A 27,977-nucleotide genomic window follows, 5' to 3' on the forward strand; every position below is an offset into this window, starting at 1 on the left:
CTGATAAGCGCTCACTGCTCACACAGTCAGCAGCTCGTCGCCCCCTGAGCAGAACACAACCAGACGTGCATGTGGAGTTTGGTGAACACACAACAGCCCTGCAAGTACTATTAGGGCATGGGGCAAAGTGCACAAGTCACTCCCTGCACTGGTTACATCTCAAGCAAAAGCCGGGGGGCTGTGCATCCCTCCACCTCCTCCCCAGAGGCCCTGTCCACTGCCACCATGCTTAGGGCACGCGTGGTGCCTCAGAGGCAACGGCTAGGTGTCAGGGACATGACGTGAGGGCATCCGGGATGCCTGCCGTTACAAGGTGCATGGGCATCAGGATCCAGGGGCTCTGACAAACATGATTTCACATGTTCACATGAAGGGGAGCAATGAGGACGCAGATGATGGCAGCCACCACGTGAGCCCTGCAGGTGGTCACAGGTGATGGCTCGTCAGTCCCCTGGCAACCTGAGCAGGCAGGCCCAGCTGTCACCAGGAGTTACAACAGGGAAGCTAAGACCTGGGAGTCCTCCTTCCCAGTCAGGGACAGGTGGTTCACAGCAGGTGCCACCGGAGGCCTTCTCAAGGCGTTCCTCCCCAGTACAAAGGGCCCCTGAGCCTGTCTTGCCAAATAGGGCGCCCAGCAATTGTTGATCCTCCATGTCCTTGTTCTATCCTAAAGCCATGTCCAAGGACACAAATGTATGGATTACACTTCCCAACAGAGGACATACCTGCTTGGCCACAGGGACGTTGACACTCTGCTTAAACTAACAAATTGGCTGAGGGAGTAAGGAACAAATCTGCTACAGAATATCAACAGAACTGGAGGCGAAACTCCTTCAGATCCCGGGCCTGGTGGCACCCGGGCTCTCCCCTGTTCTTGCCCACTTGTCAATGATGGAGATGATGATGGTTATTAGTGCAACACCACTCGGAGCACAGGGAGTTAGGACTCCGCTGGGTGAACTGTCCCTTTTAACCATCAGGATAACCCTCTTATCACTCCCATTCTACAGATGGTGTATCTGAGGCCCAGAGAGGTTAAGGGAGTCATCCAAGGTCACAGAGCTAGAAGGGATACATCCTGGCAGGTAGAGAGATTGCAACCCCTACAAAGTCTGTGCACGTAGTAAATCCAGCGAGGAAGGTGCATCTGAATGCACAGCCAGCTCTCAACCACGAAATTCCTGATGCTCGAGACTGAGTATCTAGGATGGTGCTAGGAGGTGCTTAGGTCACGAGAATGGAGCCCCTGTGATGGGATTTGAGCCCTTCCTAAACAGACTCAAGTCATCTTGTTCCTCCCTCTGTCCCTCCACCCCTGAGGACACAGCAAGGAAATGGCCACCTGCTAACCAGGAAGGGGGCCCTCACTAGACCCTACATCTGCTGGCACCTTGACCTTGGCCCTGCCAGCCTCCAGAACTATGAGGAATAAATGTGTTGTTTAAGCCACGGAGTCTGTGGTATCTCGTCACAGCAGCCCAAACAGAATCAGACACCCCACGTGGGGAGAGCGGGGGCACCTGCTCCATCCCAACATGAACATCCTGGCTCTGCAAGTCTGCCGTGGTGAATACCCGGGGCAGAGACTATCGGCACGAAGGGACAAGTGGCTCAGGTTGCTGAGGACGCTCTGGGACAGGTGCTCTCCCACACTGGTAACTCCTTCTCCTGCAGCCCTGCTTGCTGTGAAGCCCCTCTGTCCCGAGCTCCTGCTATGTGCCATCCACTGGGCCAGTGCAGGGACAGTGGACAAGGTAGACAGATGTGGCCCCTGAATTCAAGATAGAAGAAAAGAGGAAAAACAAATTTCTTGACAGATTTTAAGCTTGAATCTTGGGGTGGCAACAGCATAAAAACTGTTCCTTGTAAAATTCACCTCTGTGTGAGCAAAATGTGCTTTCCAGGTCGGCATACAAGGAAGCTGGAAGTCACCACCCTATTCTAACACCAAGTAAAAAGCTGAACAGACTCAAAATTGCCACCCCCTCTTGGATCCGAAAGAGGAGGAGGACACAGGGCCAACCACCACTCCGAAGAATGGAGACGGACAGGTGAACACTGAGTCACGGGTTCCAGAGCAGAGACTCATGGGCAGAAGGCTCCATGGGAACCAGCGCCAGGGCAGGAAAACCTGAATGGTAATTGAGGACTTGCTGGAGGCTCAGGTGGACAAGTCCGAGAGTTAGAAACTACAAAGTCACAGGGGCCCCCACTGTACTGGGGGTTTTACCACCAGGAGCCCGACCAGGTTCCCACAGTGAACGTCAGAAAAAGAATCCGCTTCTGCTTCCCTCCAGCTGGGGAAAGGGGAGGAAGCGATCTGAAATACCCCAGAACCTTCTGTTCTCCTTAACAAGGTCTCCCTCTGGGGAAACTAGTTCATCAGAGCCTAACCCGCTGGGGTATCATCAGAACTACGTGACCTGGCAGAAGGGAGACACCCGACTCCAGCCCACAACAGCCCTCCGGTCCCACCTGAGGTGGAAAATAAAACCGAGAAACACTTGCGAGGTTCACAGTCCAGAGGCACGGCTCACGGACACAGTGAGACCCGGTCGCAGGCTACAGAACACGCCCCCTCCGCGTTACCAAAGCCCTATTTACAGCAACTCCTTTTCCCCAAGGCGTCACGTCCAGCTATCAGGAAAACATTACAAGGCATCCCAAAAGGCAAAATCAACCAGGTATGGCAGGGATGTTGGAATCATCAGCAATTTAAAACAACCCTGATTAACATGCTAAGGGCACTAATGGATAAACTAGACAGCACACAAGACCAGGTGAGTAGCGTGAGCAGAGAGATGGAAATTCTATGAAAGAAGAACATAGAATGCTAGAGATAAAAAACTGTAACAGAAACAAAGAATGCCTTTGATGGGCTTATTAGTAGAATGGACACAGTAAAGGAAAGAATCTCCGAGCTTGAGGAGATCTCAACAGAAACTTTAAAAACCAAAAAGCAGAGGAAAAAAACCCTAAAACAAGATAACAGAATATCCAAGGATTGACTGACAATTACAAAAGAAGTAGCATTCACATAATTGGCATACCAGAAGAAGAAAGAGGAAGGAACAGAAGAAATCTTTAAAATAATAATGTCAGAGAATTTCTTCAAATTAATGTCAAACACCAAACCACAGATCCAGGAATCCCAGAGAATACCAAGCAGGGTATATGCCAAAAAGAAACAAAACAAAACAAAAACTATGCTTTGGCATAACATCTTCAAACCACAGAAAGTCAAAAATAAAAACATTCTGTAAGAAGTCAGAAGTAAAAACATCTACAGAAAAATGAAGAAAAGATTTCTACCCAGCTTCTCAGAAACCATGCAAGCAAGAGAATGAAATGAAATATTTAAAGTGTTTAGATAAAAAACCCACCAATCTAGCATTTTATAGAAAGTGAGAAATTATCCTTCAAAAGTGAAGGAGATGCAAAGACTTACTAAGACAAACAAAGATCAAGGGGATTTGTTGCCAATAGACCTGTCTTCCATGAGATGTTAAAAGATGTTTTTTAGGGAAGGAAAACAGAGAGACCAGAAACTTAGATCTGCATAAAGAAAGGGAGACCATCAAGAGGAAATAGGTAAAGGTGACAGAAAAACTCTTATTTTTCTTATTCTTAATTTATCTAACATAATAGTTTATTCAAAATAATACCAACTATGTATTCAAGCACATATACTTATGTATATATCAAACATATTATATTTTTATGCTTATGTATATACCTTATGTGTATATATGTGCTTTTATGTAAGTGAAAGGAGGGTCAGCAATGATATAAAAGACAGAGGAAGGAATCAGGATGATCTTGTTACTATAAGGTACTCATGCTACCTGTGAAGTGGTCTAGCATTATTTAAAAATGGAGTTGGATTATATGTATATTATATAAAATATATAAACTGAAGGGCAACCATGAAGAAAAAGTGTAACTGCTATGTAAAGAAAGGAGAGAAAATGAAATTATATAAAATTCTGAATTAAAACCACAAAAGGCAGGGATTACTGTGAAGATGGCAGAGTAGGAGGACCCTAAACTCACCTCATTCATGGATACAACTAGATAATATTCACATCAGTGTAAAGAGCCCAGAAAATCCAAAGACTGGCAGAACAAACTCCTCCACTAAATGTAGAGAAGGCCCAGAGTAGGGAGAGAAACAGACTATCACAGCAGCGAGCCTGCACAGGGAAGGTGATTTCCCCATAACCTCTGGCTTTGAAAACCAGAGGGTTGAATTTCTTGAGTTCTTACAACCAGTGGGTCTTAAAACCTGGAATTTTAAAAATCACGAGGCAGGAGAAAACTGAGTCCCAGCCCTTAACGGGACAGGACATCAAACAGTCCATGGAGATAGAGCATAGAAGCCTCCTGGGGCATACCAGAGTGAGTGTTACTCACTCATGTCAGAGCATGCTCTAGAGGGACAGAGATTGCAGGGAGACTCCTCCAGGAGCAAAGGAGCTGGCAGGAGCCACCTCCCTCCTCTGCCCCACACCATAAGAACACTGCCAGCTCTGGGAACCAGCACAGCACCGATACTCACTTTCTAACTTGCTTACCCACGCCCTGTCCCTGCCATGCTTCAGTGGATCCATGCCCCCCAGCCAAGCCTGCCTCAGCCCCAGTGCTGCAGGTCCCTTCCTCCAGAAGACCAAAGCAAACCTTGCTAACACTGCATCTCACCCTGCTTGCTTTGTGGATCCACACCCTCCCATATGCTCTTGGCCAGAGACCATCCAAAATGGTGCCACAAGCCTGGCAGTGCCTAGGCAGCCCTAGCAGGGACCAGTACCACTCCAAATAGACTCCTGCCCCAGGCATAGGGAAAGATAACCACACACACCAGTCACACTGCAGACCCCCAACAGTGGGCTCAGGGTAGACATCTGGTCTGACTACAGGCCCTGCCCACCAAAAAAAGCATCTCAGGGGACAACACAGGGAAAGCACCCTGCAGTTTGGTGCTACTGCATCTCTGGCAAATGCCTGGTTTGACTCAACTCAAGCCCAAGGAGGCCCCAGACTGGCCCACTAATACCACAGGTATCAAACACTGCCCATAACGAGCCAAGAGAATCACTGCAAATGACTGGACTGAGGAAAAAGTGGCTCAGCCACAAGAGCAGGGTGCAATGCAACACACATAGGAGACACCACTGAGGTATTAGGTTCTGGTGAACAGGGGACACTGCATTGCAGGGCACTACAGGACCTCTTCTTCATAAGGCCACTATGTTCAAGAGCAGTAGACAAAGCAGAATTTCATAAAAGGGAGTTAGACAAAATGAGGACACAAAGGAATATATCCCAAATGAAAGAACAGGACAAAACCACAACAAAGGGACCTAAGTGAAATGGATGTAAGCATTATCCCTGGATAGAGAATTTAAAGTAATGATCATAAAGACACTCTCTAAACTTGAGAAAAGAGTGGAGGATCTCAGTGAGACCCTTAACAAAGAGATAAAAAAGAACCAATCAGAGATGAACACAAAAAATGAAATAAAAAATACACTAGATGGAATAAATAGCAGGCTAAGGGAAGCAGAAGAACAAATCAGCAGCCTGGATGACAGAGTAATGGAAAGTAATCAAACTTAGCAGGTGAGGGAAAAAAATTTTTTGCAAAATGAGAATAGACAGGGAACTCAGTGACACTATCAAGCATAATAACATTCATATTATAGAGATCCCTGAAGGAGAGAGAGAAAAGTGAGAAAATTTATTTGAAGAAATAATAGCTGAAAACTTACATAATCTGGGGAAGGAAACAGATATCCAGATCCAGGAGGCACAAATATCCCCCAACAAAATCAACCCAAGGAGGACGACACCAAGACACACAGTAATGAAAATGACAAAAAGTAGAGATAGAGAATTTTAAAACAGCAAAAGAAGACAGTTACATACAAGGGGAAACCCCATAAGGCTAACAGCTGATTTTTCAGTAGAAACTTTGCAGGCCAGCATGGAATTGCATGCTATATTCAAAATGCTGAAAGGGAAAAATCTGAAGCCAAGAATATCCAGCAAGGCTATCATTCAGAATAAGAAGGAGAGATAAAGAGTTTCCCAGATGAACAAAGGTTAAAGGAATTTGTCACTGCTAAACCAGGCCTACAAGAAATGTTAAAGGGGACTCTTTGAGTGGAAAGGAAAGACCATAAGTAAAGTAGGAAGCACAAAAGCAGTAAAAACATCTGTAAAAATGAGTCAAGGGACTCAAAAAATAAAAGGATGTTAAGTATGACACCATACACTTAAGACATGGCAGGAAAAAGAGTAAAGAATGGATTTAAAGTTAAGTGACCAACTTAATATAGTCTGCTATATTCAGAAGAGGTTATATACAAACTTAATGTAACCACAAATCAAAAACAAGTAATAGATATGCAAACAATGAAGAGAAATGAATCCAAGTATATCACTAAAGAAAGCCAAATAATCATGAGAAAAGAAAGAAAAGAAAGGAAGAGGTAGGAACTATAAAAACACCCATAAAACAAGTAACAAAATGGAAATACATACTATCAATAATTATATTGAATATAAGTGGACTACATGCTCCAATCAGAAGACCTAGAGTGACAGAATGGATTTAAAAAAAAAAAAAAATCTATATGCTGCCTACAAGAAACTCATTTCAGCCCTAAAGACATCTGCAGATTGAAAGTGAAGGGATGGAGAGACATTTATCATGCAGGATGTGATAAGAAAGCTGGGGTAGCAATACTTTTATCAGAGAAAATAGACTTTAAAACAAAGACTGTAACAAGAGACGAAGAAAAACTCTATATAATCATAAAGGGGACAATCCAACAAGAAGATAGGGCAACTGTAAATATTTATGCACCCAACATAGGAGCACCCCAATATATAAAACAGCCAACAACAAACATAAAGAAACTAATTGATAATACAATAATAATAGGGGGCTTTAACACCCCACTTACATCAATGGACAGAGCAGCCAAATGGAAAATCAACAAGGAAACAATGACTTTGAATGACACACTGGACCATATGGATTTAACAGATATATTCAGAACCTTCCATGCTAAAACAGCAGAAAACACATTCTTTTCAAGTTCACATGGGACATTCTCCAGAATAGATCACATATTAGGGCCACAAAACAAGTCTCAACAAACTCAAAAAGACTGAAGTCATACCATTCATCTTTTCTGACCACAATGCTATGAAACTAGAAGTCAAGCAGAAGAGAAAGTCTGGAAAGAGCTAAAATACATTTAAATAAAATAACATGCTACTAAAGAATGACTGGGTTAACTAGGAAATAAAAGAAGAAATTAAAAAGGACATGGAGACAAATCAAAATGAAAACACAACAATTCAAAATCTTTGGGATGCAGCGAAGTTCTAAGAGGGAAGTTTATAGCAATAAACTGTACCTCAAGAAGAAAAATCTTAAACAACCTAAGTTTACACATAAATGAGCTAGAAAAAGAACAAAACCCAAAACCAGTAGAAGGAAGGAAATAATAAAGATTAGAGCAGAAATAAATGATACAGAAACTAAAAAAAAAACAACAACAATAGAATTGATCAATGAAACCAGGAGCTGGTTCTTTGAAAAGATCGACAAAATTGCTAAGCCTCTAGCCAGACTCATTAAAAAAAAAGAGGATTCAAAATCAGAAATGACAGAGGAGAAGTAACTGGTAACACAGAAATACAAAGGACTAAAAAAAAAAATTATGAAAGATTATACACCAACAAATTGGACAGACTAGAAGAAATGGATAAATTCCTAGGAACATATAACCTACTAAAACTGAATCAGAAAGAAATAGAAAATTTGAACAGATTACCAGCAAGGACATTGAATCAGTAATCAAAATACTCCCAAAAAACAAAAGTTCGGAACCAGATGGTCTCATAGGTGAATTCTACCATACATTTAAAGAAGAGTTAATACACATTCTTCTCAAACTACTCCAGAAAATAGAAGTGGAGGAAAGCTTCCAAATTCTTCCTAGGAGACCAGCATTACCGTGATACCAAAACCAGATAAAGACACTACAAAAAGAGAACTACAGGCCAATATCGCTGATGAACATAGATGCAAAAATCTTCAACAAAATATCAGCTAACCGAATCCAACAATACATTTAAAAAATCATTCACCATTTGAAAAAGCACAAATCCATTCATGATTAAAAAAAAAAAAAACCAAAACCCTCAACAGGAGTGCCTGGGTGGCTCAGTCAGTTAAGTGTCCAACTCTTGATTTTGGCTCAGGGTCGTGAGATTGAGCCCCACGTTGGGCTCCACACTCAGCACAGAGTCTGTCCTTCTCCCTCTGCTCTTCCCACCACTCATGTGCTCACTCTCAAATAAGTAAATAAATCTCAGGAAAAAAAAAAAAAAAACCCTAAACCCTCAACAAAGTTTAGAGGGAACATACCTCAACATAATAAAGGCCTTAAACAAAAAACCCACAGTGAACACTCTATGGAGAGAAACTGAGCACTTTTCCCCTAAGGTCAGGAAGAAGACAGGGATGTCCACTCTCACCACTTTATTCAACATAGTACTGTAAGTCCTAGCCACAGCAATCAGACAACAAAAAGAAATAAAAGGCATCCAAATTGGTAATGAAGAAGTACAACTTTCACTATTTGCAGATGACATGATACTGTATAAAGAAAACTCTAAAGACTCCATAAAAAACTACTGGAACTGATAAATGAATTCATTAAGGTCAGAGAATATAAAATCAATGTACAGGAATCTGCTGCAATTCTATACACTAACAATAATGTAGCAGAAAGAGAAATTTTTTAAAAAAATACCATTTACAATTACACCAAAGATAATACCTAGGAATAAACCTAACCAAGGAGGTGAAAGCCCTGTATTCCAAAAACTAGAAATCACTGATGAAAGAAATTGAAGATGACAAAAATAAATGGAAAGACATTCCATGCTCATGGATTGGAAGAACAAATATTGTTAAAATGTCCACACTACCCAAAGCAATCTACAGAGTTAACATAATCCCTATCAAAATACCAACAGCATTTTTCACAGAACCAGAACTGTCCTAAAGTTTGTATGGAACCACAAAAGACCCCGAATAGCCAAAGCAATCTTGAAAAAGAAAAATGAAGCTGGATGCATCACAATTCCAGATTTCAAGATACATTACAAAGAGGTAGTAATCAAAACAGTATGGGACTGGTACAGAAATAGACACACAAATCAGTGGAACAGAAAAGAAAACCCAGAAATAAACCCACAATTATATGGTCAATCTTTGACAAGGGAGGCAAGAATATACAATGGGAAAAAGAGTCCCTTCAACAAATGGTGTTGGGAAAACTGGACAGCTACATGCAAAAGAATGAAACTGGACCACTTTCTTACACCATACACAAAATAAACTCAAAATGGATTAGGGACCTAAATGTGAGATCTAAAAGCATAAAAATTCTAGAAGAGAGCACAGGCACTAATTTCTCTGACATCGGCCATACCAACATTTTTCTAGATAGGTCTCCTAAGGCAAGAGAAACAAAAGCAAAAATAAACTATTAGGACTACGTCAAAATAAAAAGCTTCTGCACACCAAAGGGAACAGCCAACAAAAAGTAAAAGACAGCATACTGAATGGGAGAAAATATTTGCAAATGACATACCTTACAAAAGATTAGTATCTAAAATATATACTTATACAACCCAACACCAAAAAAGCAATCCAATAAAAAAAAAAAGACACAGACATTTTTTCCAAAAAAGACATAAAGATGGCCAACAGACACATGAAAAGATGCTCAACATCACTCATCATCAGGGAAATGCAAATCAAAACCACTAGGAGATTTCACCTCACACCTGTCAGAATGGCTAAAATCAAAAAACAAAATATAATTGTTGGTGAAGATGTGGAGAAAAAGGAACCCTTGTGCACTGTTGGTGGGAATGCAAACTGTTGCAGCCACTGTGGAAGACCCTATGGAAGGTCCTCAAAAAATTGAAAATAGAGCTACCATATGATCCAGTAATCGCACTACAGAGTATTTACCCAAAGAATACAAAAATACTATATTTGAAAGGATACATGCAACCTCATGTTACTGCACCTTTATTTGCAATAACCAAACTATGGAAGCAGCTCAATGTCCAGCAATAGGTGAGTAAAGAAGAAGTGGTGTACATATACAATATATATTATTCAGCCATAAAAAAAGAATGAAATCTTACCATCTGCAACAAAATGGATAGAGCTAGGGGGTATAATGTTAAGTGAAATAAGTCAGAAAAAGACAAATATCATATGATTTCACTCATGTGTGGAATTTAAGAAACAAAATAAACGAACAAAGGAAAGAAAAGAGACAAAGCAAGAAACAGACTTTTAACTATAGAGAACAAACCAATGGTTACCAGCAGGGAGGTGGATGGGGAGGTGGGTAAAGCAGGTGATGGAGATTAAGGAGTGCATTTGTGGTGATGAGAACCCAGTGATGTCTGGAAGTGTTCAATCACTATATTGTATACCTGAAACTAATATAACACTATATATTAACTATATTGGAATTAAAATGATATAAAACAATAAAACCACAAATGGTAGAAGAACAAAGAACAAGGGCAATAAATAGAAAACAGTAACAAATATGGTAGATATTAATCCAACTATGTCAACGGCCTAAATACACCAATTAAAAGGCAGAGATTGTCAGAGTGGATCAAAAACTAAGACTCAACTCTATGTTGTCTAGAGAAACTACTATATAAAGACACAGAGTAAATGGATGGAGAGAAATATACCATGATAATACGAATCAAAAAAAATAGGAGTAACTACATTAATTTTAGAAGAGCGGATTTCAAAGCAAGGAAGGTTGTCAGGGATAAGAAGGGCATGCCATATGATAAAGGGACCAATTCTCAAAGAAGGCATAACAGTTCTTAACAAGTATGCACCTAACAACAGCATGTCAAACTATTTGACTAAAACAGAACTGCAAGGAGGGGTAGATTAACACACTATCATAACTGAGACTCCAACACCCTTATCTGAGAAGTGGGCAGATCCAGGAATGGAAAATCAGTAAGGACTTGGTTGAACCCCATAGCACCGACGACCAACTGGGTATAACTGATACCCATAGACGACTTCATCCAGCAAGAGCAGAATACACATTGTTCTCAAGGTCACATGGAACATTCACCAAAATACACCACATTCTGGGCCATAAAACAAACCCTCACAAATTTAAAAGAATACAAATGATGTAATGTCTGCTCTCAGAAAACAATGCAGTTAAACCAGTAATCAGTAACAGAACGGCAACTGGAAAATCCCAATATATATGGAGGTTAAATAATACGCTTCTAAACAATACATGAGTCAAAAAAGAGATCTCAACAGAAATTTTAAAATATTTTGAACTAAATGAAAATGAAAACACAACTTATAAAAATTTCTGGGATGTGGTAAAAGCATAGCTTAGAGGGAAATTTATAGCACTGAATGCATGGATTAGAAAAGAAGATCTGAAATCAGTAATTTAAATTTCTACCTTAGGAAACGAGAAAAAGAACAAATTAAATCCATAGTAAGAAGGAGGAGAGAAATAAGCAGAAATCTGTGATATTCAAAATAATAAATCAATAGAGAAAAGTCAATGAAACCAAAAGCCAGTTCCTTGAAAAGATCAATAAAATTGATTAGCCTCCAGCCAAGATAACTAAGAAAAAAAGAGGCCACAGATTACTAATATCAGAAATGAAAGAAAGAACATCATTACAGATCCCACAGACATTAAGAGAATAAAGAAATACTACAAATCACTCCATTCCCACAAATTGCATGACCTGGAGGAAATGGACCAATTCCTTGAAAGATACAATCTGTCCAAAATCACAAGAATAAACAGATGATCTGAACAGGCCTGTATCTATTAAATAAATTGAATCAATAATTAATAACCTTCCAAACAGAAAGCACTAGGCTAAGATGAGTTTACTGGTGAAACTGGTGAAATTTTAAGGAAATTATACCAATTCTGTGCAATCTCTTGCAGAGGACAGAAGCTGAGGATAGGATGCTAACTCATTCTGAGGCCAGCATTACCCTAATAAAACCAAAGACATTACAGGAAGAAAAAACACTACAGACCAGTATCTCTCATGAACACAGATGCAAAAATCCTCAATAATATATTAGGAACAATTATTTAAGCTGTTAAATAAATTTTAGGGACCCCTGGGTGGCTCAGTTGGTTAAGCGGCTGACCCTTGATCTCAGTTCAGGTCTTGATCTCAGGGTCATGAGTTCAAGCCCATGCTGGGTGTGGAACCTACTTAAAAAAAAACAAAAGTTTAAAAATGCTAAATTGTTAAATTTTAAATGTTTATGCTAAATTAAATTTAAATGAAACACAAAAATTCTAAATTAATTTTAATTAGAAAATTAGCTAGAACTGGACAGTCACATGTTAAAAAAAAAAAAAAAAAGAATCTTGACACAGACCATATAACCTTCACAGAATAGGTCACACACCTAAATGTAAAATTCCAAGCTATAAAACTCTTAGAGGATAACATGAGAAAACCTAAGTGAACTTGAATATGGTGATGTCCTTTTAGATACATTGCCCAAAGCACAATCCACGACAAAAATAATCAATAAGCTAGACTCCATTAGAAACTTCTGCTCTGTGAAAGACAATGTCAAGAGAATAAGACAGGACACAGATTGGGAGAAATATCTGCAAAAGTTACATCTGATAAAGGACTGTCATCCAAAATATAAACAGCTCTTAAAACTCACCCTAAGAAAACAGATAACCTGATAAGAAATGAGTCCAAAACCTTGACATCCCACCAAAGAAGATACAGAGGTAGCAAGTGAGCATATAGAGAGATGCTCCACATTATAGGTCTTCAGGGAAATGCAAATTAGAACAGTGAGATAGCACCACACAGCTCCGAGAAGGGCCAAAATCCAGAGCACTGATGACACGAGACGCAGGCGAGGATGTGGAGCAGCAAGAGTTCATTCATGCTGCCAGGAATGCAAAATGGCGCAGCCACTTTAGAAGACAGCTTGATGGTTTCTTACAAATCTAAACATAGTATGACCATACCAATCTAGCCATCTCACTCCTTGGTATTTACCCAAAGGAGGTGAAAATCATGTCCACACGAAAAACTGCACATGGATTTTTATATCAGCTTTATTCATAATTGCCAAAACTTGGAAGGAACTAAGAGATGTCCTTCAGTAGGGGATGGATAAACCATGGTCCATCCAGACAATGGAATATTACTCAGCACTAAAAAGACATGAGCTATCAAGCCCTGAAGACATGGAGGAAAACTTAACTGCACATTACTAAGTGAAAGGAGCCCATCTGGAAAGGATACACACTATATGATTCCAACTATATGACATTCTTGAAAAGTAAAACTATAGACAATAAAAAGATCAGTGGTTGCGGGGGTAGGAGGGATGAACGGGGAGCACGGAGGATTTTTGGAGCAGTGAATGAATAATATCATGATACACACAAGTCATTGTACATTTGTCTAAACCCACAGAAGGCACAACATCAAGAGTGAACCCTTTGGGGGATAAGGGGTCAGTGTAAGTTTATCATCTGTAACAAAGGCATCACTCTGGTGAGTGATGCTGGTATCAGGGAGGCCATGCAGGTGCGGGGCTGCGGATGCACATGGAAGTCTCTGCAACTTTCTCTAATTTTCCTGTGAACCTACAACTGCTTTTAAAAAATTAAATCTTAAAAATTCACCTTTGACGAGCCTGAGAACGTTCTTGGTGTCCTGTTTTTACCCAGCACTGATTGCACACACCTGGGAAGGTACCTGTGCACGCTGCAGGCGGGCACAAAGCATCACACGTGGTCTGTCACACTCTTTCTGTGCTGACCAAGACACTTTATTTGCTCTGCACAGAAATCCAACTGTCAGACTCAGAGTACAACAGATACATTTTTCACTACAACTAGTCAAGTAGGATAGCCTTCCAGCTAATTCACAAGGTAACCTGCCTTGGATGAGGCCACCACCAGCTCTTAGAAATGAAATTCTAACATTGATGCATAGGATGCCACCTCATTAGAGAATTCAGGGTGACACATCTTTGGACTGTTCACATGGGACAGGACAATGCCCGCAAAACTTCTTGAACCCAAGAGAAGCAAATAGCTGATTCTTGTCACTATCATCCTACCAGGCAAAGCAGAATACATTCATGGGCCTTTCCCACTGTGAGTAACAGTCCTTCTAAAAGTAACACTTCTAGACTTTTTCTAGAACCAAAATAGAATTTTTTTTCCTCTAAGTGATTTATCTGAGAGGTTCTTAACTTGCAGAGAATCACGAACGCATAGGAGAATGTGTAAAAGCAAGGAAACCACTTTCCACGCTGGATTTCCATGCTTTGGGAACCCCATATCAGGCACCTGGGAGGAGCACCCAGAGGCTCAATTTGCAGAAGACTGGGATCTCCAGATATTCCTGATGGTGTGTGCAACAAGCCCAGCCCACAGCAGGATGTTCTTAGGGTTGAACATGAGGCCTTGATCATGAACCCAGAACACTGGTATGCACGGAGGAGGGGACTGAGGAGAGGATGCTCTGCTCAGGGTTTGCAAATGCAGTTAAGAGCAGCACATTCCCAGGCAGCTTGGCTGTGAGCCTGCGCACATTAGCAACAGTGTTTCTAGGAGTTCTACCCTCCCTGCTCCCATCAGACCACAGTGGCTCAGGGAGGAGCATGTTATGCCATCGGAAGTGGCTGGAGAAGGTGGAATGGTGACCCCAAAAGAAACGTGTACCCTATATCTGTGAATGCGATCTTATTTGGGAAAAAGATGCAATAGGTTTTTCAAGATGTAATTAAGGATATCAAAATGAGGAGATTCATCCAAGATTATCCAGATGGGCCCTAAATCCAATGACTAGTGTCCCTGTAAGAAAAGGAGAGGGCATGTCTGTCTACGGCCATAGCACCCTGGACATGCTCTAGCTCGCCTGATCTTGGTAGCTAAGTGGGATGGGGCCTGGTTAGTACTTGGATGGGAGGGAGGGAGAGGGCCCAGGGAGCAGAGGAGAAAGGAATGTGACCACAGTGACAGAGACTGGAGGAAGCAGCTGCCAAGCCCAGGAGAGCCTGGAGCCGCCAGCAGCCGAAGAGGCAGACAAGATCCACCCCTAGAGCTGGAGGGAGCATGGTCCAGGGGGGTAGAGGCCAGAGGTGCTGCTAAACACCCTCCAAGGCACAGGGCAGCCCTCCCCCCAGAGAATCACCCAGCATCACTGGTGCTGAGCTTGGGCGCACCTGCACCAGCCTGGCATCCTCGTTTTCACCCACCGTTCTCAGACATCTCCCGCATGACCCCATCCCTCAGAGGCTGACGGGTGTTCAAGGAAGAGAGTTCTGGGGCTGGGTAAGCTTGGGAAAGTCCACAGGCTGCAGGCTCCTTTGACATGCCCAGAGCCCCTCGGCCAATGGCTGGCTCCAAGTTTCTGGTTCAGTGATCAAAGTCAGCCTCTTCCCACCACAGAACGCTGGTGCTCCTCACACACCAAGGCACCCACCCCTAGAACTGCCTCACTGGCCAGGGTGGAAAAGGCTCAGAAGTATGCAAGGGGACAGGAAGGCTGACAGCCAGAGTGGCTGTCTAACCCTGAGCTCGGTCCACCTGGTCACGGTGGCTGATGCTCACATCCCTTCAGGACCAGCCAGGACGAAGGTCAACATCAGCCCCTTCCCCATTTGCCACGCGACACCCAAGAAGCAGCTTGCTGGGCTGGGTCCCTGGGGCCTCCACCCAGAGCTCTCTGCCCACGGTGGTGACAGTCAGCATGAGACTGAGCCCCCGGCAAGGAGCCGGCACTCAGCACAGCCTGCATGGCCTGCACCCTCCCCGGGCTCACTTGGCCTGGCCTGCACCTCCTCTCCCTTCACCACGGGCCCCTGCGATGCTCTAACTCCCTGAGCCTGAGTCCTCAAGGTAGGACAGAGCAGTTACTCTGACCTCCGGAGCAGACCGTGAGGACAGGCCTGGAGCTGGGCTTCTGATGGCCTTGGGAACGTGCGTTCCCACACAAGCAGACGCTGCGCCAGGGATGGCCGCCGACTCCTTCTCCCCTCCTCCTTCACCTCATCTCGCTTTCCTGGCGGCAATTTTTGCTCTATTTTCCAAACACTGGACCTCCGAGTACCACCCGTACGACTTCCTGCCGTGTCTTCCTACGCAGCGACGCTCTCAAAGTTACTCACGGAGCCTCTTTTAGGTGTTTTCAAAAACACACGGAAATCAACATGCAGTTACCAAAATAAAACAGGTTCACTCAGCATCTCCCAGTCCCAGTCCAGGGCCCATCGGCAGGCACCCCTGCTCATCCTCAGAGGTACAGGCCCTCGCCCTGTCCCTCCTCCGCACCACCCGGGGGGAGCACCGCCTCCACGGGGCCCCGCACCCCGCAGGCTCCGGCCTCTCCTCACCAGAGATGATGGAGTCGTTCAGCGCCTCTTCATCCTGATACACCAGCAGGTCGTCCTTGAGTTCCGAATTCACGATCAAGTTCTCCTTGTTCTCCTCAGACCCTTTGGTGGCGGTGCGCTTGCTCTCCGCGACCCCATCGAAGCTCCAGGCCTCCTCCCTCTCCTTGCCCCGCTCCACGCTGGACGTTCTCGACAGGCGGACGTCCACCCGCTTCTTGGGGGACGCTTTACTGTCCCTTCCTTGAAAACTGAATCAGAAGACAGTCTGGGTTACGCGCGGTCCGCCTCCCCGCAGGACCCAGCAAAAGCGGCCTGGGGGCTTGCGAGGATGCTGCAAAGATGGTCCCCAAATGCGTGCGGTGCCCAGCTTCAGTCCTGAACGCGCAGGACGAGCAGCCCCAGACGGCGCACGCTTGGTCCCGAAGAGCGCAGGCCTGTGCGTGGGAAGCCGGCCGCGCTCCGCACCGTACGGGCGCGGCTCCGGGACTCCCCGGAACCGGGAAGGGCACTGCGCTCGCACGGTGCTTCTGCCAAGCCCTACGTGCGCCCCGTTAGCTGGCTGCTTTGCCCTCCAGCGATCACTTCTCTTTCTCCGTGGACACGTGAGGTCTAAGATAAAAGAGTAAGCTTCAGGAACAGGCTTTGTCCTCCTGCTAACGAAGACTCAAAGTCTTCAGGGTCTGGGACAGCGTGACAGCTACTTCTCTTCCACGGGCGCTCGATTCCCCCGGGAGAAACGCAGGGACTCAGTGACCAGGCTCCCACCCGTGGACGTCCTCTCCCAGAATGTGGCAGCCAAGATCAGAGCCCGGTGCGAAGTAAAAAAGTGGAGCTCTTGTCCAAAAATTAACAATTTCAGGACAGTGACAGCAGGACTACACAGGGTACACACAAGGCTGATGGGGATTCGGGCACACAGGTCTCCTTACTGGCAGGGAGAGGGCCTTACCTGTCCTGGAGATGCTTGGTGGCCAGTGCCCTGTGCAGCTCCTCAATGACACGGCTGGGGGGCAGTGGCCGGTGGACAGTGGTGAGATGTGGAGACCCCGTGGGCGTGGAAAGCTGTCCTCGGAGGGGAGGGTCAGCACTCTTCCCGCCAGGGCCCTGGAAGAGCGCAGGCTGGCCTGGAGCGTGAGAGGGACCAACGAGAACGTAAGTCTCTGGGGGCAGGGAGGAAGGACTCTGCAAAAGACAGGAGCCCGAGAGCAGAGGACACAGCCCCCTGGCCGGGGGACCCTCACACCCTGTTCCAGACGTGCCAGGTCCCCCGCCCCCGGAGCCAGAGACAGGGCTCACCTCTGTCCAGCTCCATCCACGGGCCCTCTGGCCTCCAGCCCTGGGAGCTGAGCTCCATAGGCCCCCTACAAGGTCTCAGGCACAGAATGCCCTCCTTCCTGATGCTCTGCTACAGATTTGGCTTCCCAAAGCCACACTTCCTATCGTGGAAACGAGCACAATCCCCCCAGCTCTGCAAGGTCTGCAGGGGTCACTCAGCCTGGACCACCGTGGTCCCTGCTTCTCCACATCTCCTCCAACCCTCTCCCTGTACCTCACCCAGTGGGAGCTTTCAGGAAGGCGAGCCTCTCCCCTCCTCCTCAGCACGGCATCTGGGCTCCTGGCCCGGGCCCTGTAGACTGCCCTGCTCGGCACTCTGGCTTCATCTCTTCCACTTTCCCCACCAAGCTCTCTTGGCTCTAGGACAGGAGGATCTTTCCAATCCTTGAGGGAACCACACACTCTACTCTGAGCTTTTGCACAGGCTGTTCCCTTTGCCTGGAATGCTTTTCCCCTCCCCTGTCTGTACCAATCTCACTTCCTCAGGGAGACCTTCTGTGAATCCCCACCCTTGTGCAGAGCCCACCATACCTGCCCATAAGACTCAGGGCAGCCCTGACACCCCTTTCCTCCCACTTGGAATGAATTACTTCATCGGGTCCGCTCTTGTCACCCAACTGTGCACCTCTGGGCAGGGCCTGTGTCTGCTGTATCCCCAGGCCTGGCACTTGATGCGTGTGCAACAGACATCCATTTACATGAAATGAGTCTGAAGACTCAGAAGAGATTTGCTCAAGTCCATCCTAAGAAGGTGAGGCTTCCCTCCCTAACAGATACTTCCTGAATGTTCACTCCAAGTCCTGCACGGCGTCCGGTGCTCAGGGAGGCAGAAAGCATGAGTTTGCTCATTACACAGATCTGGCCTCCAGTCTCCATCTGCTACTTACCAGCAGGAAGACCCCCCTAGGCAAGTCCCCTGAACGCTTGAAGCCTCAGCCTTCTTATCTGTAAAATGGGCCAAGAGCTCCCTGACAGGGCCAGCAGGAGCCCAGCTGCTGGGGTGGGGCCTGGCACCTACAACACTTTCACACACAGACTCGCTCCCAAACATGTCTCCGCAGAGGCAGCCTCCAGGCTCCCCCAATTTGTTTGACTGGGTACAAATAAATTAACTCCCTTTTTAGCCTCAACAGGGAGAGGGACACACACACAGATCTAAACCACTCCCTAAAAGACAAAGCCTTTCTGATGTAATCCTAGAATGTGGACAGTGTCAATAAAAAACAAACAACAACAACAAACCACATACACACAACTAGAAGAAAAACTAAGTCTCATTGAAACAGGTGATTTCTCTTTCTTCACAAGCACCTGCTTTTGTGGGCATAGCCAGGTAACACCAAACAGCCCAGGCCTTGCCCTCGATGGGCCTCGAGGCCGGCTGGATGGAGTCAGGAGAGGAAAAGCAGACAGAAAGCCAACACAAGAATTTTAGGGAGAGCTGAGCCAGGCAGGTGGGCTGAGCACACCTGGGATGGGGAGCAGGTGGGCTGGGCTACGGAGCTCAGGCGAGGCTTCTCAGCAGAAGGGCCATCTGATCTGACACCCAGGGGATGAGACGGTACCAGCCATAGGCAGGGCAGAGTAGGTGAGGGCTCCATCCAAGCATGGCCCCCAGAACCATCCCAGTTCTCTACACTCTGCCAGCTCCGCCCCTCCTAGGGCAGCCCCTGCTCATCATAGGGACCACCTCCCGGGCATGTGATGCTCTGCCATTGCCTGGAATCCTCCCTCTACACTTGCTAGGAAGGCATCACCAGCCCAGGGAAACGGAGGTGACCTGGCTTGCCTGGGCTCACTCAGCCTGGACTCTAAGTGCTTCCCACATGCCGCTCCACTGAGCACTTTCCCTGGCCCGCCTCGTCCAGCCTGGCCCGCCTCGTCCAGCCTGCCTAGGGCACCTCTTACCGCTCCCATGTCTCAGATGAGGAACCAGGCTCCAAAGCCAACTCCAAGTTATGCCTCCAGGGTGTGGCAGGGGCTGGGATTGGAACACCTCTAAGTGTAGTTGGCAGAGGCCGCAGGACCCCCTTACAGAGGGGTGACTGTCCCCCAGCTGGGCAGGGGCAGCTTTGCCCTGAGGGGGTTAACTCACACAGGTCCTGGGTCCAGGCAGGTGAGACACAGGTGAGTCAATGAACCTCATGCAGTTCATACAAACAGGGGGCGAGAGTTCCAGCAAACACAAAAGCACTAGATCACCTTAATGGGCTGGTGGGACTCAGGGGGCTGCCAGATAGGAAGACTTTTCAAGAAGAGCCAAAAATTTGGATTACAGGTAAAAGTTACATGTTTGACACATGTTAATATTTAACACATGTATTTGAAGGTTTAAAATGTTGGCAACCCATTAAAACAAATTAAACACCATTCAGACCCAGCAAGGCAAGTCTGTGAGTGGGCCTGGGGGCGGGGGGACGGGTCCCTGACTTCTGGTGGAGGCTGGGACACTGTCGCAGACAAGAAAGAGCCCCGTGGGGACTCCGCTTGTGCATGCTGTCCCCCTGGGTCCCAGTTAAGCCCAGGTAAGGGGCCTTTGTCCTCTGCTGCCACCTAGCGCTCACATGCTAAAGCAAACATTTCCCCCAAAAGAGAAGGAAAAAGAGGGAGAATGGAGAAAATGAAGACAAAGGTACCAAAATGGGGTCTCAGCCGTTAAAAAGAGATCCAGACCGAAACCACCCTCCCGTGCTCTCCCTGTTCCTAATCCAGTCCCCAGATTAGCGCCCCTGATGTCCTTGGAAGGAGAGGGCGGAAGTCAGAGGCACTGAATATGAGGCCCTCAGGATCCAGAATTTCGGCTGTGAGAACAGGCAGAGGAGTCACAGTAGGGGAACACGTGCAGCCTGAGGCCTGATCCGTCCCAAGCACAGCAGAGGCAGGACTGGGCTGCTGAGTTACCCAGGGACCAGAACAAATTATGTGTGAGACAGAAGAAAACGTGGTGGAGGCTGCCTGATCAGATGGATTTCCAATTGTTTCAGGTCCCCATGGATGGAGAAGAAAATTATCATAAGACAGTAACAAGATGCAGGACAGCATGATTCTGCTCAAAACTTTTATCTGTGGGGCCCTGTCCCTGGCACACTGCAGGCTTGGACTCCTTCCCAGAGATGTAGAAACAGGCAGGCCGGGCTCAGAACACGCATCTGCTCCTTCAATCGCAGCCACACACACTCGCTGAGCACCTGCTATACGCCAGGTGGGGTCTTAGGCTGGTGTCTGGGATCTGGTGGGGTCTGGCGGGGTCCTTGCCTGCTGTCACCAAGTCCCACCAACTGGGTAGCTCAGAACAACAGGACTTCATTCTCTCACGGCTGTTGAGGCCAGAAGTCTGAAACCCAGGTGTCAGCAGGGCTGGAGCCTTCTGAGGGCTGAGAGAGAAAGATGCCAGGCCTCCCTCCAGCTCCTGGTGACCCCTGGCACATCCTGGCTTGCAGACAGGTCACTCCAATCTGTCTCCACCTCTGCATCATCTTCTGTGTCCTTTTGGGGCTCTTGTAAGGACATTCTCATTGGATTTAGGGCACACACAAAGGCAGGATGATTTCATCTTGTTCCTGATGTAATTATGTCTGCAAAGACCCTTTGCCAAAGAAGGCCACATTCTGAGGTGCCAGGTAGATGTGAATTTTGAGGGGACATGTTCAACCCACTGGGCAAGGTGAAGTGATGTGGCAAATACCAGAAGGCAAGACGCATGTTGTTATGGGGTTGCAGTTGGGGTTGGGGACAGCTCCCCTCAAGGAGGGACAGCGAGGCCCAGGCACTGACCAGGTGAAGCACGGGGAAGAATATTGTAGCAGGAAGAGCAGTGGGAGGGTAATAGCCTCAAACCCAGAACTAGGGTCAAGTCTCATTAGCTGTGGGACCTGGGACATGTTGCTTGGAGCCCCCCGAGCCTCTGTCTCTTTAACTGTGAATTGGGCTCACATCCCCACCCCACCCCCGAGAGAGGCTGGCCCGCACATTAGGAACACGTGGTGTGTACTCGGGCCTCCTTGTGGCCCAGCAAGTGGGACGGAGCAGCATGGCGGGTGGAGGTCAAAGCTGCTCAGGTCTGCCATCCACATCCTCTCCATGCCCGCTGCCCTCAGAGGCAACAGGTGAGGATTTACATTTCAGAACAGTCACCGTAAGAACGTAATGGCCTGCTTTCCCCCTGAGACTAGCCGTGTCTCCTGTTTCTACCCGTGATGGGACAAGAAATGCCCAAACTCCAAAGGTGAATGTTCCAACTTCCTGGGATTATTCAGCCAGTGTGGCCAAAGCTATGGAAGTGGATGCTTTTTGGGGCCTCCCCCCAGCTGTGCTCCCCTCTCTAATCACCACCCTGTAGGCCAGAGTTTATCTCTGGCTCTGCCTTAAAGGATGGAGCTCACTGGGGAAACACAGTGAAACAGAGATGAGCAGAGACTGTGAGAGCGAGAGATGGAAGGAGAGGTGGGGACAGAGTAGGAAAGGAAGGGGAGAGGGAGAAAGAATAGGAAACAGAAGGACACCCAAACATCCAGACACATAGACAGACAGACAAAATCCTCATCCTGGGAGCTGGCTGCATCTTCCGCATTCAGGTTCTAGAAGACACTTTTGATTCCTGCCAACAGAGTGCCCCATTTGCTCAAGGGAGCCCGAGGGGTCTGCTCCTGACAACCAGAGCTCCCTGCTAAGAACTGCTCTCCTGTCTCACGTTTTGCTCCCCTGGACCTGCCCAGAACCCTGATCACAAAAGCCAAGGGTGAGAACCAGCCCGTGGTGGGCACCCCACCAGGCTGAAGGTATGCATGAATGAATGGAAGGATGTGTACATGCGGACCCACCTGTGACGTTTTTCGTGGTTTTGGAGCCTGCCTTGGGCGGTGGGGTGGGCAACAGCGGGGGGCTGGGGAGCTGGCCCACAGATCTCTCCAGGGGTCTGGGAGGACTGTCCAGGGAGTCAGACCCAGCTAAGGCTTGAGAGGGTTCGTCAGTGGTCGGCGGGAGGTTGCCGGCGGCATCTGCTTCTTCACCTCTGGATGTGGACGGCATCTTGGCTGGTTCAAAGGCAAAACAGAGCATTCACAAGCCATTCTTCCTCTGGCTGGGGTGGATGGGAGCGAGGACAGTAAGGCAGCTTGGGCTGGGTGGGATTGTGAACAGGAACAGGGTACAGAGGGGATGTTTCAAATACAGACCTGACTTCTTGTGAGTTCAGAGGTCAGTGGAACTGCCAGAAGTAGACAGGGGGAGGAGGGGGAGGAGGGGGAAGAGGAAGAGGAGAGGGAAGTGGGGGGAGGAGGGGGAAGTGGGGGAGGAGGGGAAGGGACAGGAAGGGGAGGAGGGGAGAGGGAGAAAGGAACTTCAAGAGCACAGATAATTCTGTCCCTTTTCCCACTCAACAGGTGGTGCCAAAGTTCCTGCTCCCGCCTGACCTGGGGATGGTGGCCATCACAGGTTTTGGAATGAGACCTGCCCAGGCTCCCATCAGCCCCTGCACCGTGATCCTGGTAAATTACTAAAACCCCGGTGCCTCCATTTACCCACATGTGACATCTGACAAACACCAACAGTCCCTCATGGGATTGTTGCAAGGTTTAAACGGGAAGTAACAAAAAGATGAGTAACTCAGCAGCTATTAACTTACAAGTCTGGTTTTCCACAGCCCTGGCCCCTGACAAGGAGGTCCCAGCAGGTGGTACGGGGAGGCAGGGAGGTCCAGCTTTGAGGAAGGGTCAGCCTGCCCAGAGCCCCGTGCCCGTCCCCTCTCCTTCCTGCTGCTCCCTGAGCAACATTCCCGAGCCTGTCTGCCCCTCGGCCTTCTCCCAGTCCATGAACACTCCCTTTTCACTTCTCCCTTCATCCGGCTCAAGTTCTACTGGTCAGCACTGCACCACCTATCCCACCGACACCCCCAAGTCCTCTGCCTCACTTCCTGTCCATTTAGCTCCGTGGTGAGGCCTCTGCCCCCCAGTTCCGGGCCCGTGAGTGCTGCAGGAGAAAGATGATGGAGGAACCCTGGTGTCCGCCCCCTCAGGACTGCCACAGTCGGGCTCAGCTCTGCCTCAGACTCCTGCCTCCAGCTCCTCACCTCAGACTCCCAGGGGGCCTCACCTCCAGGGGAAACTGAGGCCTTCAGACAGGGGTTGGGGCACTCTTCTTGGATGCCTGACTCAAACACAACAGTCCCTGAAACCCCAGATCCTGATACAGGATCCCCATGCCCACCCAGGATCCCAGCACTCCCTGCCTTCTCAGAGCGTGCCCCAGGTGCCCGGCACGGTGCCTGCTATACATCTCAGCTTATTTTTTAAGACCAGCTGTGGAGGAAGATACAAACACTCATCAGGAACAGCTTGGTAGAGCTGGTCCTAAAGTCACAGTGTGGGTGGGATTCATCCATCAGGAAGGGTTCTGGAGGGTCTGATGGGCGGGGCGCTGTCCGCGGTGCTGAAAGCACGGTGCTGGCCCCATCCCTGCCCTTCGGGAGCTTCCAAAGAAACTTCAGAAGTGGACACTGCACATTCCACGGATCCCATGTTATTACCATTTCTGTCCTTTTACTATCCATGGCTGACTCCACGGCTGGGACACTCTCGTGGCACAACATGGACAGGCCAGTTCCTCCCGCTGGGCCCTGGAGGTCTGGACAAAGTGAGCAGTGTATGACCTAGACTCCACAGGTTCCCTTGGCTGTGCTGCCAAGGAAAAGGCTAACAGGGAAACTGAGCAGCCCAGGTCAGGGTCCCCACACCTGCATCGGCCAGGGCAGGTCCCCTTGATCTGTCTCAGCTGTCCTCAGTCTCTCTCAACACGTTCCTCTTCAGCTTCCAGACACCTGTTCCCTGGTTCCCTCCCGTGACATTGGCCACACTTGCCCAGCCTCTCACCAGCTCCACGTGGGCTGCCCAGGACCCAGCCCTCAGTCCACGGCTCCAACTCTCCCATCCAGTCCTCTGGCTTCAGAATCAATCCCATCTTTCTGTCAACCCTTGACCTTCCCTCCAAGCTCCAGACTCGTACATTATCAGCCATGGTGACATCTCCATCTGGAGGTCAGAAAGGCAAAATGAAACATTCCCAAACCCATCTCTTGATTTCCCAGGGGAAAGCCCTCCCCAGTCTTCTCCTCCCTCACTCTCACCCATCCACATCCATCCACCCATCTTGCAAATGTCCTGGCACAATTACGGGGTCCAGGCCACCTTCCAGGAGCCACAGACAAGTCACGAAACCAGACAGATCCTTCACCAGGCTTCCTACGCGGCTCACCTGCTGTGCAGCCACACTGGATACCCAGTGCCTTGCCCCTTGTATATAATTCATGATAACTCCTGTGTGATCTACTTCCAAAATATTTCCCAGCCATGTCCACTTTTCCTCCATGTGCAAGCTTCCATGGCCTCTAGGCTCCTCCCCTGTCACACCCCCTGCCCCAAATCCATCCTCAAAACCAGGGGTTAGGAAACTTTTTCTATAAAGGGTTTTGCAGGGCAGAGTGTCTCTGTTGGTACAGCAAAGTCCAGAAGGCTGGCCAATTCAAACAGCAAAACTCCCCTGTCTGTATCCAAAGTGGATATGTGCCACCAACAGAACTTTCTGAGATGCTGGACAGATTTCCTCCCTGTCCATTTCAGTAGACCACCAGCCATGTGTGGCCAATGAGCAACTGACAAGTGGCCAGTGTGACTGGAAAGCTGAATTTTTATTTCATTTAGTTTTAATTAATTTAAGTAGCCATGCTGCTAGTGAGTACCAAGCTGAACAGGGCAGCTGCAGACTTCTGGGAGGGAGTCAATAGTCACAGCCCATAACCCCTCAATCAGAGAGAGACTGCAGGGTAAGCTTCTAACAGTTCCATGGAAATCCTCTCTTCCACCAGCCCAAGGTGGAATGCAGGTCCTCTACCTCTGCTCTGCGCTCCAGGGCCTAACACACCAGCAGATCTCACTAAAATCCCCTCCAACATCTTCCCACGAAACTCATCACACATGGACCCCTATATGTCCCTGACCTGTCTGGGGCTCCCCAGGCTGGGAAAGAGGTACTCCAACATCTTTTTCAGCCTACATCTCCCTCTACAGCTCATGTGAGTGTGTAGCTACCGTTATAGTTTGGAATCTTGTTGAAATTAGAACATTAACATCCGGGGCGCCTGGGTGCCTCAGTCATTAAGCGTCTGCCTTCGGCTCAGGTCATGATCCCAGGGTCCTGGGATCGAGCCCCGCATCGGGCTCCCTGCTCGGCGGGAAGCCTGCTTCTCCTTCTCCCACTCCCCCTGCTTGTGTTCCCTCTCTCGCTGTCTCTCTCTCTGTCAAATAAATAAAATCTTAAAAAAAAAAAAATTAACATCCATTAATGTCTTAAGTGCTAGATCAGAAAAAAAAAAAAAAATGGAGAAGACAATGTCAGTTTTCCAAGTTCCCCACATTTGGGATCCTCCCTTCGGGAGGGGGGTGCTGTTCATGCACTCCCCTGACCAGCAGAGGTCGCTTCTCACCAACTGAACTCTCAGCCAAGACTCCTATGTCATCCTACAAACCTCAGCGTAGGGCTCAGTGGATGAACAGAAGTGACTGAAGCTGAGCCAAGTTTGTACATCCATGACTTACTAGCACATTTTACGAAACATTCTGCTGACATGCTTCTGTGTGGCCCCACGTACTTCCTTAGGCAGGGGCTGATAAACTTTTTGTTTATGTCCAGGGACAGAGAGTCAGTATTTTAGGCTCGGCAGGACAAGAGGCAAATCCAAGAATATTACATAGGTACTTCTGTAACAAGAGAAAAAGCTCTCCCTGCCCTTTAGCCTGGGAAGTGCTGCCCAGGTGGTGGGTATGCTTTGAGCCCATTTATCACCCGCTGGATACATTCCAAGACCAGGAGTGCCCAGTGCGACAAAAGGGTCCTAGTGGGCTGGGGGACAGCTGCTGTGTCCGGTTTCACTGCACCCCAGTGACACCTGGCATGTCCTCGGTCTCAGCTTGGACAGCTAGCCATGGGCTCAGCAACTGGTGGAGTCCCAGGTGGAGGTGGGACGAGCCCAGGTTCTGAGCAGTGGGGAAGGGTGGCCACCGGCCAGGGAGGGGCGGTCTCCGCTCGGACTGGGTTCACAGTGCCAGCACCCTTGAACGTGCCGTGCAGACACAGGTGGCAGCCAGATCTGACCGACAGCCTGCAGTTTGCCATCCCCTCCTCTGCTTCAGAAACCCGCATTCCAGAGCATTCTAGAAGCAGAGTGAAGGTGTATCCCCTGCTTGATGCTATTTTGGGCTATAGAATATTATGGTTAAAAACATGTCTGGGATCAAACTCCAGCTTGCCGCTTCTGGGCTCTGTGGTCTCAGATAAGCAACAGCCTCTCTAGGCCTCTGCTTTCTCAGCTTAAAAAAAAAAATTGGGCTGTTAAGAAAATACAATGAACATAGTACATGCTTTCTGAATGCCACTTTCCTTTTTAATTGGTGCACTCATGGGAACGCCAGGGCCTGCCCCTGCCCAGCAACAATCACTGAACAGCCACCGGTCCCGTTCAAAGCCAAAACAACAGATCCTTCTGGGCTTCTCAGGGAATGCTCTGTTGCTGGTGTAGCACCTTCCCAATAAAACCAAGAAAAACAAAACCACCCCAAATACAAGGGTCCAAAGTCAACCCAAACCACCAAACTCAAACTGAGGGTCAAAGAAAACAATGGTCAGAATCTTTGACAGCATTTTCTTCCTAAGATATTCGTGATGTTTGGATAGAACTCCCACTACTCCCCTCCAAACCCACTCAGCAGTTGTGGGCACGTGGAAGCCACAGACCCAATTTGGGTGTTCCCACCTGGCCAAGGAGTTGCGTCTCTGAAGCTGGGAGCTTCCTGACACACATGTGGTCCCTCCCTCTCCCCCAGCATAGTTTGCAGAAGTCTGCTATTTAAAAGAAAGCAGCTAACCCTCCAGGACAGTGAACACCACAGCAGAAGTCCGCAGGGGGTGCCCGAGGACACAAGGTCATCCCATTCTGGGCCCCCGGACATTTCCATGAACTTCCTGGGGCCAAGAAGAGAACCCAGGCACTCCCCTGGCACCGTCGCTGCCTAGAATCCAGCTTTCTCTGTTACGCATTACTAACAGCACAGAGGGACGGGCCCACAAGCAG

At 47.7% G+C, this 27,977-nt stretch overlaps 1 protein-coding gene across 2 annotated transcripts in view; it reads right to left on the reverse strand.

The window, feature by feature from the left end:
• The window catches only part of PHACTR3 (phosphatase and actin regulator 3), a 206,582-nt gene that overhangs the window by 53,049 nt on the left and 125,556 nt on the right, over positions 1 to 27,977 (reverse strand). For both annotated transcript variants that reach the window (XM_081832505.1, XM_081832506.1), the window contains exons 5-7: positions 22,678 to 22,890; positions 17,472 to 17,646; positions 16,523 to 16,770 (exon numbers count right to left, since the gene is read on the reverse strand). In XM_081832505.1, coding sequence (XP_081688631.1) covers positions 16,523 to 16,770; positions 17,472 to 17,646; positions 22,678 to 22,890 — 636 coding nt within the window. The remainder of the gene's footprint in view (positions 1 to 16,522; positions 16,771 to 17,471; positions 17,647 to 22,677; positions 22,891 to 27,977) is intronic.

This window comes from Leptonychotes weddellii, chromosome 10 (genome assembly GCF_054177405.1).
Source record: "Leptonychotes weddellii isolate Sample4059 chromosome 10, ASM5417740v2, whole genome shotgun sequence".
In the NCBI taxonomy this organism is placed as follows: domain Eukaryota; kingdom Metazoa; phylum Chordata; class Mammalia; order Carnivora; family Phocidae; genus Leptonychotes; species Leptonychotes weddellii.